This window comes from Juglans microcarpa x Juglans regia, chromosome 8D (assembly GCF_004785595.1).
Source record: "Juglans microcarpa x Juglans regia isolate MS1-56 chromosome 8D, Jm3101_v1.0, whole genome shotgun sequence".
In the NCBI taxonomy this organism is placed as follows: Eukaryota; Viridiplantae; Streptophyta; class Magnoliopsida; order Fagales; family Juglandaceae; genus Juglans; species Juglans microcarpa x Juglans regia.
Window position 1 is genome coordinate 848,740 of NC_054608.1, and position 17,158 is coordinate 865,897.

General features: G+C 35.8%; 2 protein-coding genes and 1 long non-coding RNA gene across 3 annotated transcripts; 2 read left to right on the plus strand and 1 right to left on the minus strand.

The window, feature by feature from the left end:
• Positions 1-1,419: 1,419 nt before the first annotated feature.
• On the minus strand, positions 1,420-7,582 carry LOC121243206 (GDSL esterase/lipase At1g29670-like). Its single transcript, XM_041141286.1, has 4 exons — positions 7,157-7,582; positions 6,410-6,643; positions 1,783-2,038; positions 1,420-1,679 (listed from the first exon to the last, which is right to left on the minus strand). The coding sequence occupies exons 1-4, from the start codon at positions 7,565-7,567 to the stop codon at positions 1,435-1,437; spliced, it is 1,146 nt and encodes a 381-aa protein (XP_040997220.1). The 5' UTR covers positions 7,568-7,582; the 3' UTR covers positions 1,420-1,434.
• LOC121243207 lies at positions 2,045-13,160 on the plus strand. Its single transcript, XR_005936076.1, has 3 exons — positions 2,045-2,424; positions 4,268-4,278; positions 13,150-13,160. It is a non-coding gene; the product is annotated as an uncharacterized LOC121243207 (long non-coding RNA).
• Positions 13,161-13,456: 296 nt separating this feature from the next.
• LOC121243072 (uncharacterized mitochondrial protein AtMg00860-like) lies at positions 13,457-14,532 on the plus strand. Its single transcript, XM_041141132.1, has 2 exons — positions 13,457-13,609; positions 14,248-14,532. Exons 1-2 carry the CDS (start codon positions 13,457-13,459, stop codon positions 14,530-14,532), a joined length of 438 nt encoding a protein of 145 aa, XP_040997066.1.
• Positions 14,533-17,158: the final 2,626 nt, after the last annotated feature.

Below are 17,158 nucleotides of genomic sequence, written 5' to 3' on the forward strand. Positions count from 1 at the left end.
GTAAACCAAAAATACAATTGCGGCGATTAGAAAATCGCTGGTAAAATAACATAAGCGGCGATTTAACAGTCGCTGCGTCTGGGTTGTCTAAACAAAATACTTAATACTGGCGATTTAGAAAGCGCTGGAAAATATAACTACCGGCAAATTGTAATCGCCGCAAGAAGTGTTTTGTAACTGTGAAGTCAGTTGCAGCATTATTTTGAAAACGTTGGGAAGGGGTTTTTGCAGCGATTTTGGAACTTTTAGCGACGATGTATAAGCATTGGAATTAATATTTCCCAACGATTAGTACTGAATCGTAGATGACATTTGTGGCGATATGTTATACTATTTGGGGTGAAAAATATCGCCGGAAATGATTGATTTTTAGCGGCAATTTTTGGCTGATGTTCGGGTAGCTTAGAAGGGGAGGTTTAATACCGGCGAATGTCCGGCGATGTGGATATCGCTGGTAAAGGTATAGCGCGGTGATTTCATGGCCTTATCCCAGCAAAAGTGATCGCCGGAAAATGTTCTATTTCTTGTTGTGCCAGCATCAATTTGAGAGGAGATGTTACCATATACAATTTTTGGAATTTATATAATTTAGGACTCTATTAATATTAGTTGTACAAATCATCTTACCATGTATAGATACTGAATATTAAGAATCAGTTAGACTCCGTATATAGCATATACTTCTCTGTATAGATGGAATTTATAAGATAATGAAAGTGGCTGAACGGAAGGAGAGTTTTCCAAAAAGCTGTCTACGTATATTTCTGATCTCTCTACTATTTTGACACAAAGAAAGTTTACAGATAAGTAAAACTTAATTTATAAGTCACTGATGGTAACTATCCTTAAGCTTTAAGGATATGGTAATGATAGTACGTATTTTGTGCATGATCACAAATTCAATACAACAACATCCGAATAATATTCATGGGGGTCTTCAGAATCAAACAAAAAAGTATTCGTAGAACACCATCTGACCATAGTATATCTTTCAAATCTTCTACCCTCTTTTGTTGAGCTTTCTCAATAAACTTTTTTTCTTCTTTTGTTGTCCACGCTATAACTTTCCAGTTAGAATTACTCACGGCTTGTAGTTTATTATCCAAATAAGCAACAACAGTGCAGGGTATGAACCAGGCCACCATTAATTGGCCGTAGAGAGAGAGAGAGAGAGAGAGAGAGAGAGAGAGAGAGAGAGAGGCCATTGATAGTCAACCTCCACATCACTTGCAAGCAAAGTAACATCATAGGTTCATAAAAAAGTTTCTAATTCCTGAAGTTGGAAAGAGAATGGCCAGCAGAAGGAAAAGAAACATAAACATTCCCAAACCTCCTAAGAAAATCACAAAATCAGTAGCCACACAGAGTAGTACATGAGAAAAACATTCAAGCTTTAAGTTCGATTATTTAGCACGCGATGAACCAACACGTACGTCAATTAGAAACATAAGATTTGGCTAGATTTTTTATGTTAGTTGGGTAGACTTCGGTTTTGAGGTCAGATTCATAGGCCTTGCTTGCTATCTGAATATTAACAGCTTCAGTTGGATGTAGTCCATCAAAGAACACATGACTGCTCCTCTCTGCACAAGCTCTCCCACCTCTTTTGCATAATACACCATTCCCACCTTCGCTCAATGATGCCACTTCACAACAAGGGCTGCTCGTCTCCTTGAAACCTGTAAAGCATGCCTCATGATCAATTAGAACCCCAATTCTCATTCTAATTAATGCGTATATAATAACTGGGTTAATAAAATAAAGGAATTATATATAATTTACCTTTAGAAATGGGGTTTTTGATAATATCCCTGATAATCTTGTAAGAGTTTACGTAAACAAAAGTAGAACCAGGCATGAGTGGCTTGCTGGTATCTATGAGGGACTTCAAGTAAGTATTGAAGAGGTGAGCCGCCCGGTTCAGACCTTGTATGCAGCGACGGTTTGTCATGATTATCATGGCCATAGCCATAGGACTGCATCCGATTGGGTTTACTGACATCAACACAAACTTCCGGGCCCCCAAATTGTACAACTTCTGCATCAATTATAAACGTTTAACGAAAAATATTTGGTCTAATAATTTTTTTTTTTATAAAAATAAATTTATAAAAATTGATGCGAATTAATTAATGTAATTCATTAGATTGTGCATTACAGCAAACTACTTATGATCTTGCAAATATGAAGACTAGGTTTATTTGTTTTTTTTTTTTTAACGGGAAAATGTCATTGCTTATTGGTAAAAAAAACTTGCATATATGACTGGATACATTTTGGAATGTCTCTATGTCAAACATGACATCATAAATCAAAATAATGCATTTAGAGCTCTACCAGTATACTATTTCCTTTTGTAATTAGTCTGGTCTTCACTACTGTTGATACTCTCTACAGAAAAACGTCTAAGAGACGGTACTCTCTGTCTAAATAGAGATTCAACCTCACTCTTTATAGAAAGAGATGACTCAACCTCTACAGATAAAAATCTAAGAGACGAAATTTTTTTGTTTTAAAAAAAAATTAACAATAAGGAAACCAAAAAGGAAAACAGTAAGATAGATGGAAAAAATGACGGATTATAGTTTGGACCAATTCCGGTAGATTTCGAAATCTATGAAGATGTGTGAAGGTAACACGCTTGTCTCTTTTTAGCCACAAAGGTCAAATCTAAAAAGATATAGTGGTGGAGAGTTCGGTGATCCGACACTTGTGGCGAGAAGAGCTGTTAGAAAGGGTGACACGTGAGAACCACATGTAGATGTGGGCAGCTCGTGACAACTACATGCTGTGATTTTTGCAAAAATGTCACTTTCATCTGAACGAGTTACGGCCCTGGAGTTTGCTTGTGCCGCACGTATCTCTCAGGAGTTGCCGGAAAGTTGTAGATGTTTTTTTTTCAACCTTAAAAAAGTAAAATAAAACTAAACAAAAAGAACTGCCTTGATAGACAAGGTGGGTAGATGGATGGTAGAGAGAAATGAAAGGAAGAATGATAAAAAAGTCTCTGGTGAAGAATCAGATCTGAAGCGTTTGATTTTTTCCTATGATGTTTGTTAAATAAAAAGAATCTCCATATAAACATATTTTTTAACTCAAAATAACTTTTGCATGATCTCCTCGAGAAATTATTCGTCCAATCACAAGTAGTAAACACTAAAAATATGTATCTCAATATTAATTCTCTTCCCAAATATTTAAATTAAACTGATCCATAATTTTACAACAAAAGCCCTTAATAAGTCTACTTTTTTTTTTTTTTTTTTTTGTAAATTTTTGTTATGCAAAAATGCTATTAGATTTTTTGAACGAGTTTTTCATCTCTGAAGATAGATGAGAATAAAAAGATTGAAACTAATAAATTTACTTAATTAACGTGATCTTTGACCAATTCTATTTATTTTCCTCATCAAACGAGGAGCTAGGGACGACCAGCATAGTAATTCTTCCTGGTGTTATCATAGGAGCTTCTCCTTGCAGTGAAATATCCCGTTTGAACCATAGTTACTGCTCCAAAGTTGAGCTCATCTCCACAGTACCTCCAAAGTATTCAGTTAGTCAAAAACTCATCTTATAATCCAGAGGCCAGACTTTACTACTACAAATATATAGTTTCAACTTATGTTCTTATTTAAACTCCTAACTTTGAAGTCATGAACTAGCACCCAACTCTCAAATTATTAAATTCATTTCAACTCAAAACTTCCTTACACATAGAAATATACAACCTTTTTCAACTTAACACATCTTTATATGTGGATCCACAATCTTTTTCAACTTCTCATAAAAAGTACTAAACTCTTCTTAACATCCAAACAGACTTTAAAATTAGTTTAGATGGACTCCACATAATTTCCTTTAATACTCAACTCACTATTTTTCATGAAAAATTAAGTTCAACTAAACTCAACTCATAAAAAAATGAGTTCATTCAAATGCTTAACTTTCAATTAAACTACATCGAAAAAGTTCATGATGGTATTATTATAACGCAAGGATGACATTTTTATTGAAGTTTGAAAGACAAGTTGGTACTAGCTAGGCGTCATTTTCTTTTGAGTAACACTACACCCACCCACCGAAAAAGTATCTCAAAAGTGTGTCCCAATAAATGTGTTTCATTTATTTTATTTTTTTTTTATTTTTCATGTATTTTTTTAATAATTATAAATATTTTTTTAAAAAATAAAAAATTTATATTATTAATAAAAAATAATTCCTTAATCATTAAATAAATAAATAAATTGTTTTGAAACATATATTCGAGACACTTTTTCAGTGGATTTAGTATTTCTGATTTCTTTTTGGGTGCTAACATTACTCATTAATGAATGGGTCCTGCTATCGATAGTTGACTAAAAATCTTTATTTTTAGAAAAATGCTACTTACAGTCGCCTTAGGTAAACGGCTTACAAACGGCTGCTGACATGGAATTAAAAATGACGCCGTTTTGATTTTATTGAGTTTGCCCCATTTCCTCCCAGCCCTCCTTCCTTCTCTCCAAGTTTCGAAGCATCTTCTGTGTTTCTCCTTCCCCGAAGACCTCTGTGTTTTTCGATCCCTCTCCCCGTTTCTCTCCCCAGCTGCCTCTTCCGTCCGTCCTCACTGTTTTTCTTAGACCCTCAAGAAATTTCTCTCCCTCGAAGCCCCTTCCTTCCTTCCTTCCTCTCTGTGTTTCGAAGACCCTAAGCTATATTTCTCTCCACCGAAGCCCCTTCCTTCCTCTCTGTGTTTCGAAATGTAAAGCCATTCCATTTCCCTTCATCCCGACTTCTCACCTCCAATTCTCTGCATGGAGTTCTTCTCGACCTTCCCTCCTCTTCATCTAAGGTGGGTTTTCGCTCTTTCCTCAAAAGGGTCTCCAGATTTGGGCTTCCTGAGACCTCATGGAGATCCAAGTGTCCATTCCAACAGCCTCCACCATTGATTCTTGCCAGGGGACTGGAGGAAGCTCAGTGGGGAGAAGAACAAAGGAGGAATTATGTCAGGAAGAGGATGACAAGGAAACGTATGGGAAGTAATGTTCACCCATTGATTCCTATTTTGGTTCTAGATCTTTTGTTGTTTGCTCTCTTGATTTGGAACCCTTTTCCTAATTTAGATTCCTGAGAATTTTGAAGCAAAATATAAACATGGGTTTTTGTAAATGTAGAATCTTCATTGATTATTTGCATTAAGTACAACCACATATGGTTGCTTCGAATTTCCATAATTTTGTTCACAAATTCTTTTGTTAAATCAAAATATGATAGCGAGATGCCGTGAGAATGGGTGAGGGTTGATTGTCTCCAATAGCATGTGGCGTAAGCGATAGTGGGGGAGGGCATGCAACTTGAGTTTTATAAGAATTCAAGACAGAAAGTAAGAATTTATAACCAAATATCCAAATAATATGTTGTCGATAATGAAGAAGTGAGATTTAGCAAGCCAAAAATGTTGTGGAGCAAAAGGTGAGAGTCTCTATTTTCGTATTCGTATTTGGCTCTTTCCCTTTCTTTTTCTCTTTCTTATTTTTTTTTCAGCTGACATCAGCCGACTGCACATCGTCTACATGAGACGACTGTGCATAGAAGAACTGTTATTTTTATTTTCTTTTTCTTTACATATTTTTTAAATATTTTTAAACGTATTATTTTTAAAAAAATACCAATTCACTATTAAAAACTTCCTTAATCATTAATTTTTTCTTTAAAAAATAAAACAAATATGGTCAATTTGGGGTCAATTCATCGGTCCCCAGCATTTTACTTAATGAATTCGAAAGACAGAGTTCTGGGCTTGAAAATTTACACGTACGTAAGGTAGGGACAGATGTTCCCAAACATGATACTACGACACGTTTATTTTTAGACTAAATAAACGGGCATTTATACCAAACAATGTTGTGACATTAGACATAAACGGATCGGATGTGGCATTCATCAAATAGTTTGATAGAAAAATACTATAGCTACCGAGAGACATAATAATAAATTTTAATTTATTTTTATATGATATATATTAATTTTATTTTATAATAAAAATAATTTTACAATCTAACGAATCATATCAAATCACGTCAATTTATAAATTTATTTTTATAAAATTTTTTGTGATTAGAAAATTTCTAAATATAATATATAGTCCATTGTGTTAGAACTAGAAAAAACAACCACCTTGGTTATATCTGTTTTGTGCGGAGTATATAGCAAAAGATCATCAGTACTTCATCTACATGTTTATAAAAACTATGTTAAATATTTTCATGGGTTGGATTAATTTTAAAAGAATCGTTATATAAATAAAAAAATTATATAAAATAAATATGATTTAATCAGATTTATTTTATAATAAAAATAAATTTATAATATGATATAATATAATACGATGAATTATATCAAATCATTTCAATTGTTTTTTCAAACTAACCTTTAATTGCTGAGACAGTGCTGCAGTTAGATTGGCAGTGAAGGCTTGAAGACTGACATTACTGTCGGATTTGCTCAGGAAGTAGTTGAATGAGTAATCGTTTCCCCCAGTTCCCACAATGAACAAGTAATTGGGAAGCACCACTCCACTTCTACACCCCACTTGAGCTTCCAATTCTGGCAAGGTCACCTTCTCAAAGTTCCTGATTTGTTGATTCAGATTGATCACCTGCCCCTGAAACATAATCCCATTTTTTCCAAGTTTAAGATTCATCTTTCTGCTTATGTTTGGTCTTTAATGAGCTATGAAAAATCTAATTAATTTATGGCCTTTTGCTTCTTAAAAGAAAGAAGAACTACATGGAAGAAGGTAGAAGACAAGTTCTAGACACAAGTTTAAATGATTTAGCAGCTTATATATATATGTGTGCTATATATAGTAAGGTTCTAGACATACCTCTCTCTCTCTCTCTCTCTCTTAACCGTTTATATATTACAAATAGAAGGTCTTTTATATGGAAATTAAACTTCTGCAGATTTTTGGCTGAATAAGGGACAATTTGCCATGATGGCAGAAAAGAAAAATGAACAGGGAGGGATGGAAAACTTTTTTTATCCTTTACGTCAACATTACTTCAATGATTGAATGCTGCTATGACAGATATCACCCTTCAACAAAAGAAAAGAAGAAGAAGAAAAAGGAAGAAGAAGAAAATGAGGGTGAAGATCAGATAATCTTGTATCTTACCACAAGCGAGCCTGTATCATCAAGAATACCGGAGGAACCAGAAGCATAATTTACACCGTGAACAATCTTACTTCCCTTAGTAGAGGGGTCAGTAAATACAGGAATGAATGAAGGCAGCTTAAGGTGGTCACCTAGAAGGTCTACCACATTCTTTCCATTTGTAAACCTTCCTGTTGGCCCAAGAGGGAAGTCTATTCCATATGGCAAGTAGTCAGCCTTGGCGATTGAGTTCTGGAGGTAGTTATTGTTGCCATTATCAACCAGAGAACTTCCAAAAATGAAAAATCCTTTGATCCCAGCTCTTTCCTTAACCGCACCAGAAGAATGAGAAGTAGTAGTACTGCATGTGGAGGAGTAAGCAAGGACGGAGAGACATGAGAAGATGAGTTTTATGGGTGTCTTTCTGACCATGATCGTTGTGGATCAGAAGGGTAGAGGCCTAGATCACTTGTGGGTTTGTTTCTGGTTTGAGGTTTGAACTAACAATTTTGTCAAAATCAGAAGGGATGAGATGATGGCTTCTATAGTTGCAAGATGGAAGACTCTCGAGGACTTTTCAAAAGACTCCCTTGGTCCCCCCACCTCCAATCCTATGGAACTTAGAAAATCATTTGAATGTAGTTGAGATATAATTCACCATTTCAGATGATTTTTTTGTTTTATTTGATAATTTGGATTTTACCAGAGAGTGAGATCGAGACATTTGAGCAGATCTTGCCCCATCAAATTAAGCTTAAAGGAGTCATTGGCAGGCATGTATGGCAACTTTTAGAAAGTATTGAGAACGTATTGATGATATATATATATATATACATATATATATATATATATATTGTAAACGTCATAATTATAAAATTCCTATATTTTCTTCAATAATTAATTTAGAATAATTCTATACTCGATCATACTCTTATCATAGTTAATGATAATAAATAATCATCTAATGATAATAAATATGTCACATATTACATAATAGGATGACAGTAGGATAACAGTGTCCATGGTATATTTGGCACCTTTGCCACAAAGTTTACTTTCTTGACCTAGCCAACTTGTCGGCCTATTTTCTTGATTCTGCACTTGCGCGCGCGTCGACACTCGATCGTAGAGATGAGTGAGTGCAGCACATGAGTTGACCTAGCTACGAACTGATGAATAATAACATGATCAGTACATAGACATTTGATTCACACTACATATATGCGTTTCCACTTCAAAGAACTAAACCATTAAACTTTAATAGAAATTAAAACAACTAATACCAGCAGAACATATTTCCTTCAAACACAAATGAAAAGTAAAGTGCCCTCGACTTCATGTTGGGGATCTAATTGGTCATGGGCGTGCATTAAGTATGGCTCCCAGCTCGGATTCATGTCCTTGTCTTTGGCACCATTGTACCTGCAATGGGGCTCATGAGGCTATAATAAATCACTTTAGGAGTCGCCGATAAGCAGAGCCTCGCCCGGCCCCGTATATATATATTGAACCAAAAAAGAAATAAAAAAAGAAAAAAAGAAAACGAGAAAGATAAAATTTATTTATCATCTTAATTCTCATCATCTTTTCAACATCCCATAATGTGTCATTAGATGATAAGTTTACAAGTAAAATATAATAAATAATTTTCAATCACCTAATGCCACATCATAAAATGATGAAAGTTAAAATGATGAGTAGTATTACTCAACGAAAAAGCTAGTAAGAGACACAGTAACATGGAGAGGAGGGCATGCATGCATGCATGCAGCAGTACAATTATAAGCAGTTTTGGGAAAAGTTGGGTTTACATGATTTGCAATTATATATTCCGTTTAGATAGTTAAAATATTTTATTTATCTTATTATTATAATTTTTTTAAAAAATTTTCATACAAAATATAATTAATAATTTAAATTTTTTAAATTTTAAAATAATAATAATATTAAAAAATAATATTTTATTTAATTTTTAACTTTCACATCAATTTACTGTTTAAACAGCTCCTAAAGTCATAAATGAATGAGTCGGTTGAGGCGGGAGGGTGGTTCGCTCGGATATTGATGACGATGAGAGGAGCATGCACGTGCGACATGATTGATCATATATAGTATATAAAATGTCTATACTAGGTCGAAGTTAATACGTACATTTGAATGGGGTCGTCATGTGCATGTGTTATCTTCATCACTTGTACGTCCACCTTCGAGTTGACATAACCATATGTTAATGTAACTTGGCTATATATTATGAGTAATGATATACTCATAATATTTTGTATAATATATTGTATAACAATGTGTTAAATGAAGAGTATTTTATAAAATTATATTACTTTTATAAGATATTTTACAAAAATATTTCTCATTTAACACATTGTTTTGATTCAACAGGCTGGAGAGAAATAATATATGAGTGTTAATACGTACATTTAACACATTTATAAAATTAAATCCTATATATGCAATTATTTTGATTCAACAGGCTGGAGAGAAATAATTAACTAGATCGATGTACCGCGTCATGCATTTTATAATGTTATGTTAGATCATGTTTTCTGTTCGGCTAAATTTGTGAAAAAGCTTGGCCTTGCAAAATATAAAAATTATCATAGACTATGTAATTAAGACGATATTGACTTGAATCTTCAACACTTAATGAGACAGAGACCATTGAAGCCATTATGTAGGGGATAAAAGCGTAAATCTAAGGTATTCACTCTGGTACTATGAAATAATTTGAGCTAGGGGTGATACCCCCATAGTGCGGGGCGGGGGTACCCCACCATGTGGGAGTTAGGGTTTTTCCTCCCTCCCATGCCCCACTGGGGTTATCCCGCCCCCCCAGCAGGGCGGGGCATGACCCCGTTGCCCATCCCTAATTTAAATAAATCTTAAAAAGATTTGAAAGAAAAAGTCAGTAATTCTTTGTATTTGAACTAACGGTAAAGGTACGTAGTAACTAAAATGAGTAACTAACTAGTTCTCTACCAATTACAATGCCAGCTTAGATTTAAGTGAAATATTTGTGACAGATTGTCTCCAATTTGTCATCATATATATATATATATATATATATATATATATCCCTAGAATAAAAATGAATTTGGTTATGATCCTAGATAGAATTTATGTCCAAACTTTAGGATCTAAAATAAAAGAAAGATGGATGTATAAAATGTTGAACCTTACAATATTTATAATAACTGTCCGGTGCCACTGTTAATGTCGTGTTCCGTATACCTTTGGGTCAGGTTTCAACAACTCCTGTCTTCAAAATTGGGCCTGCAAAAATGAAAAAGAAAGAAGTGGGGAGAGGGTGGCCTTGAGGCCGATGAGTCTCAGATGCTAAAGTTAGTAGAGTATTTTGAAAGCTTGTAAATAATGAGAGAGTCTAGAGAGATTTTTCATACTTGGAAGTTGCTATTTATACCGGGAGTCTGGTGGGATAGATCGTGCCTGCCCCGTGGAGCCCATGTTATTTTTATAGTTCCTTTTGTCAGAGTTCTTTAAATAAGGCTTGCCTTTATGATGGCGCCAATAATGTAGTGTGTTGCTTGGGTAGTGGTACCTTTAATACGATGTGGTTCCCCGATTTGCTTTACTTTGCTAGCGTCATCAGTAGTCCGTTGATATTCCCTTGCCAGAAGGTCAAAGGTTTTCTATCTTTTCTGTTTTGTCCTGTACGAGTCGCCATGAGTGGAACGCGGTCGAGTGGCGTTAGGCCTATCTGTCCCATCAACCATCATTGTTTACTTTCCCTTGCAGACGAGTTGCTTTGTGAGCAAGTTTGGACCCCGGGTTGGGTATCGGGGCAATGCCCATTAGTCTCGGCTGAGTGCCTAGTGGGCTTATAAGTGAGGGAAAAATCCCCTTACAATATATATATATATATATATATATATATATCCTAATTAATATTGATATCGGTATCAAGTTTCGTGACTCAAGGCAAAAAATCTGATAACAATACTAGGATGCATGTGTACTGAAGTTGTCTATGTTGGAGTTGTGGATGTTGATTTTCTCACTCGCATTCATGGATAAGGAAGTATATTATATATGACTTATGAGGAGAGCTCTCGACAAAAGAGTCGCTTAATCTCATGCAAAAGGGTGGAAGGATGGGATATTGTCACCTTGTAATAGCTAGTGAAAAAGCGTAAAGATCAAACCAATTAAAAATGGGCAAACATGGCTAGTTAGCTAGATGATAAGAAGTGGTACGTACGTATGAATCCATAGCTGAGGCTATTAGAGGGCTCATGTCATGGGTAGTCTTGAACAAAATATGATATTATATAAATTTAACTTCTTACATGCAAACAACTGTAAGAGGCTTTGGGTTGTAAGGCGGGAAGGAAGAATGTAATAGAAAATAACTGCAATTGGAACATCGAAACGGTGTATAGAAGAGCTTTAATGAAACGGTGTGTGGAAGCTTGACATAGGTAGTAGTGTTTTCACTAGATACGACGTCGTATGAGTTGTATTTTTGGAATAAAATGATGCGTTGTAATGATAGTAGGCGTAGGTATAAAAAGATGCTTGTAGTGTATTCTGAATTCAATTTTTGGATGTTAAGTGTGAACTATTTTGGAGTTTTGAAGATTACTCGAAAATTTATTCTAAGAAATGATAATAGTTTCTTGGTTTTCATCTTGAGTTTTTGAAAGGGTTCTTGATTTGTTCTTGAGTTTCTTAATTGTTCTTGATCGCCATTCTGGTTACTTGGCTAGTGGAAAAGCAGGTACATAACTATTGGTATTAGAAGATGACGATCCTTTCATGGTGGAGAACACGCGTGTAGCATCCCTGAAGGCACAACAACAACAAGAAGTTACTTTGAGGTAGCAAGAAGCAATTGTGAAATAGTTGGAAGAACATCATCATGCTATCAATTGCATTACGGGCAAGTTAGACTAACTTACTGATACGCTTCAAACTTTAGTAGAACACCAAGAAGTTAATTCTATTCCCAATGGTTCTGGTGGGGGTAGAGAAGAGAATCATGAAAAAGGGGTTTATGAGAGAAGTTGTATCGTGAGGAGAGGTTGCTGAAGGGAATTAGATTAGACTTTCCACATTTTGATCGGTCTAATCTTGCTGAGTGGATTTTCAAAGCTGCCCAGTACTTTGAATTTCATCAACTATCAATGAATCACAATCTCTTGATAGCCTCATATCACATGGAGGGCGATGCCCTTGTGTGGTATCAAGATGTTGTTGATTGTGGCATCTTTACAAGTTGGAGTTCTTTTGTAAAGACCTTTCAAGTCAGATTTGGCCCTATGATCCTATGGAGGCTTTGACACGTTTAAAGCAATTCTCATATGTGGCTATTTATAAGGCACAATTTGAGGCTCTATCGAATAGATTAAAGGGATTGTCTGAAAATCATAAGTTGAGTTATTTTATGAGTGGGTTGAAAGATGAGATTTGATTGCCTGTTCGAATGCTCAATTCCATTAATTTGAATGCTGCCTTTGGCATTGCTAAGATTCAAGAGGAATATTTGTTAGCTTCAAGGAAGTCTTGGATGAACAATATAGTGTATTTGAGTAAAAATCATTCTGAAATGGGAGATGACAGTATTGAGATATAGAGGAGTAATGTGCTTATAAAGAAGATTTTCTCATCTCAATTGGATGGGAAAAGGAGGAAGAGTTTCTATTATCATTGTGATGAGAAGTGGAGTCCAGCCCACTTGTGTAAAGATTGAACTGTACTTATTGCAAGTTGAGCATGATGAACTGTAACAACATGTATTAGAAGAGAGTGACTCAGCGAGGGGTCAAGGGTTGAATTGCAGCAATTGGCTAGTGTTGAAGAATTGCAAGAAGATGAGGGTGGGGGGTTTAGAGGTTTCTATCAATGCAATTTCAGGTTGTTTTAATAATAATGCTATGAGATTGCATGGTAGAATTGGGACATGTGCTGTGGAAATTTTTGTAGACTCGAGGAGTGCACACAACTTCTTGGATCCTTTTGTGATTCAAGAAGCTAAACTCAAGTTTGAAAGAGATTCTAGCTTGCAAATCAGGGTTGCTAATGGGGATAAGATCTTGAGCCAAGGGTCAAAGTCTTCAGTGCATTTTCATGTGTTAACTCTAAGGGGGTGTAATATAGTCCTTGGGGTGCAATGGCTTAAAACTCTGGGCTCTATCCAGTGGGATTTTACAGATATGTTTATGAGTTTCAGACTCGGTGGGGGAAGTGGTGAGATTGCAAGGGCTGAAGTCTGGTAGTGTCAATGTGTTGATAGGCACTAAAGGGTTGAAGTCTGACTTTGTGAGGAAACAAGGGTGGTTTTTACAGTTGATGCATGTGGATGAGAAGTTACCTGATGAGAATCCTAAAAGTGTGATGATTGAATTACTCAGCAAGTACAAAGATGTCTTTACAGAACCTGTGGGCTTACTACCAAGAAGTGCCTTTGATTATCCAATCAATCTCAAGGAGGGTACTACTCCTGTATTAGTAAAGCTATACAGGTACCCTTATTATAAAAAATCTAAAACAGAAAAGATAGTTCATGATTTGTTGCAATCTAAGGTGGTAAGACCCAGCCAGAGTTCATTTTCTTCACCTATTTTATTTGTAAAGAAAGCTGATAGAAATTTGCAATCATGCACTTAATCAAGAAACCATCAAAGACAAGTTTCAATGCTTGTCATTGATGAGTTGTTTGATGAGTTTTTTGGAGTCTGGGTGTTTTCCAAGTTGGATTTGAGGGCTAGTTATCATAAGATTCGTGTTAGATAAACATATATCCAAAAAACAACCTTTAGAACTCATGAAGGCCATTATGAGTTCTTGGTTATGCTTTTTGGCCTCACAAATGCCCCTACAACTTTTCAAGAGTTGATGAATGACATTTTTAAACCTTTTTTGAGAAAGTTGTGTTAGCTTTCTTTTATGATATATCGGTGTATAGTCAGAATGTGATTGACCATCTCATGCATGTAAGAATTGTCTTGGAGGTGTGAAGCAGCATACTTTATATGCTAAGATTTCAAAATGTAAGTTTGGTACTAAAGAGATATCTGGGTCACATCATTTCTGGAAAATGGGTGCACATAGATTCTTCTAAAATAGTTGCTATGTTGCAGTGGCCTATACCTAAAACCTTGAAGTCTCTAAGAGGGTTTTTAGGTTTAACAAGCTACTATAGGAAATTCATAAAGGGCTATGGGTCTATAGGAGCTCCATTAACAGAACTGTTGAAGAAGAATTCTTTTCATTGGGGTGAAGAAGCTGCTACAACTTTTGAAATGTTGAAGAAGGCTGTCAATAATATTCCTGTTTTGAGGTTACCAGATTTTACTAAAGCATTCACTATTGAATGTGATACTTCTGGAGTGGGGCTTGTGGCTGTATTGATGCAAGAAGCTTAGCCTATTTCCTTTTACAACAAGTTTTTGAAAGGGAAGACTGTACTTCTGTCAACATATGAGAAAGAACTGCTGGCTCTAGTTTCTGCAGTTCAAAGATGGAGGCTTTACTTGTTGGGGCATCCTTTCAAGATTAAAACTTATCAACAAGCCTTGAAGTTTTGGGTAGAACATAAGATTGGAACTAAATCTTAGCACAAGTGTATATCCAAATTGATTGGATATGATTTTATAGTTGATTACAAGAGAGGGAAGGAAAATCTGGTGGCTGATGCTCATTCTAGAAGGAATGAGGAAGAGCCAGCAACTCTTGCACTCATCTCTTTTCCAACCTCCTTGTGGATTGAAGAATTAAAGGACTGTTATTCTTTATGTCCTAAAATTTCTAAGATTGTTTTTAAACTGCAGCAGGGATAAGAAGGGCCAAAGCATTTTTCTATGCAACAAGGCTTGTTGCTGAGGAATGGCAGATTTGTGGTCATTCATTCTTCATCAATTTAAGTTAAGATTTTGCAGTACATTCACCACGACCCACTAGCAGGCCATGTGGGTTACAATAAAATCTACAGAGGGCAAAGGAGTTTTATTGGGAAGGTATGCACAAAGACTTTAGAAGATTGGTTAGAGAATGTGAAGTATGTCAAACTAGTAACTATGAAACTATCCATCCACCTGGGTTGCTGCAACCACTGCCAGTTGTTAATTCTCCATGGTTGGACATCTCCATGGACTTTGTTGAAGGGTTGTCACTTTCTAATGGATATTCTGTGTTTTTTTTTGTAGTAGACAGATTGACCAAGTTCATTTTTTTCCTCTCTCTCACCCTTATACGGCTAGTAAAGTGGCTCAAGTTTTCTTTATTGGAGTTTTTAAACTTCATGGGTTACCTAAGTCAATAATGTGATATAGGGACCCAATTTAACTAGTTCTTTTTGGAAGCAGTTGTTTCAATTATAGAGAGTCTCTTTGGACTTCAGTTCAACATTCCACTCCAATTGAATGGCCAAACAAAAGCACTGAATAAATGCTTGGAGAGTTATTTGAGGAGTTATAGCAGTCGAAAACATAAGGAGTGGAGTTCATGGTTGCCCATAGTTGAGTGGTGTTATAACACCACAACACATTCGTCTATCAGAATTACCCCTTTTGAGGCTCTTTATGGGTATGGCCTTTCTAAATTGCTAGCATACATTCCAGGCACTTCCATGAATGATGCAGTGGAAAGTCAACTAAGATCAAGAGAAGAACTACTATCTTTGTTGAAGGAAAACATGCATAAAGCCCAACACATGATGAAATTTTATGATGATAGAAACATAATTGATAGGAGCTCCCAGGTGGGAGATTGGGTTTTCCAATACTCCAACCCTATAGACAGAAGACTATGGCGATGAGGCATAATATGAAGTTGGCTCATAGGTTCTATGGGCCTTTTCATATTGCTCAAAAAGTTGGTTTAGTGGCATATAAGCTCAACTTGCCCATCTCTTCGAGAATATATCCAGCTTTTCATGTATCCTGTTTAAAGAAGAAGATTGGTTAGAATTTCACTCCCTTGCCATCTTTACCTCCAACAAACTCACGATGGAGACTTCAACCAGAACCTCGAGAGGTTTTAGACAGAAGAATGAGGAAAAGGGGGAATCTTGCAATGACAGAAGTTTTGATCAGGTGGGTGGGTGCTCCATTGGAGGATAGCCCATGGGAATGCTTATGGAATTTGGGGCAACTTTACCCACACTTTGTGGGCAAGGTCTTCTAAAGCGGGAGAATTAAGGCCTTGAAGACAAATCCTTTTAAGAGGAGGAGAATGTAAGAGGCTCTGGGTTGTAAGGCAGAAAGAAAGAATGTAACATAAAATAACTGCTATTGGAACATCAAAACGGTGCGTAGAAGAGCTTTAATGAAACGGTGCGTGGAAGCTTGACATGGGCAGCAATGTTTTCACTAGATACGACGTTGTATGAGATGTATCTTGGGAATAAAACGAGGCGTTGTAATGATAGTAGCCGTAGGTATAAAAAGATGCTTGTAGTGTATTCCGAATTTAGTTTTTGGATGTTAAGTGTGAACTACTTTGGAGTTTGAAAGATTGCTCGAAAATCTCTTCCAAGAAATGATAATGGTTTCTTGGTTTTCATCTTGAATTCTTGAAAGGGTTCTTTATTTGTTCTTGAGTTTCTTAATTTTTCTTGATCACCATTCTGGTTACTTGGCTGGTGGAGAAGCAGTAGGTACATAATAACGACACGACAAGGGAAAAAGCAAAAAACTAAAAAAAGAAAAAAAGAAGAAGAAAGGATTAATTGCAGATCTACTACTGTTCAAATTGAGTGGAGAGTTAAGGAAAGACGTTAACCTTGCAATTAAAAACTATGGTGGAGACATATACAGGTACATAGGACGTTAGATTAATTACTTGCAACATGCAATTTTAGGGCCGATCCAAAGAGGAATTGGGTGGGCTAATGGGAGGATAATAAGAAGGAAATTAATTAGTGGAAATTAAGTGGTGGAGCTCAAATTATAAACTCATATTTAATCTTCAATATTCTACGTACTTGGAGGAATGCTGATTGAAAGGCCTGAGTTCCTAGCTAGCTCCCTCCACCTCATCATGAGTGAGACA

Bases quoted from the DNA above. Each gene is read 5' to 3' on its own strand.
- LOC121243206 (XM_041141286.1), bottom strand. From the start codon at position 7,567: ATGGTCAGAAAGACACCCATAAAACTCATCTTCTCATGTCTCTCCGTC. The intron at 6,644-7,156 runs GTAAGATACAAG...ATTATGTTTCAG, and splicing joins ATGATACAGGCTCGCTTGTG to GGGCAGGTGATCAATCTGAA. The intron at 2,039-6,409 runs GTTAGTTTGAAA...TAATTGATGCAG, and splicing joins CACTGTCTCAGCAATTAAAG to AAGTTGTACAATTTGGGGGC.
- LOC121243072 (XM_041141132.1), top strand. From the start codon at position 13,457: ATGCATGTGGATGAGAAGTTACCTGATGAGAATCCTAAAAGTGTGATG. The intron at 13,610-14,247 runs GTATTAGTAAAG...GCTATGTTGCAG, and splicing joins TCAAGGAGGGTACTACTCCT to TGGCCTATACCTAAAACCTT.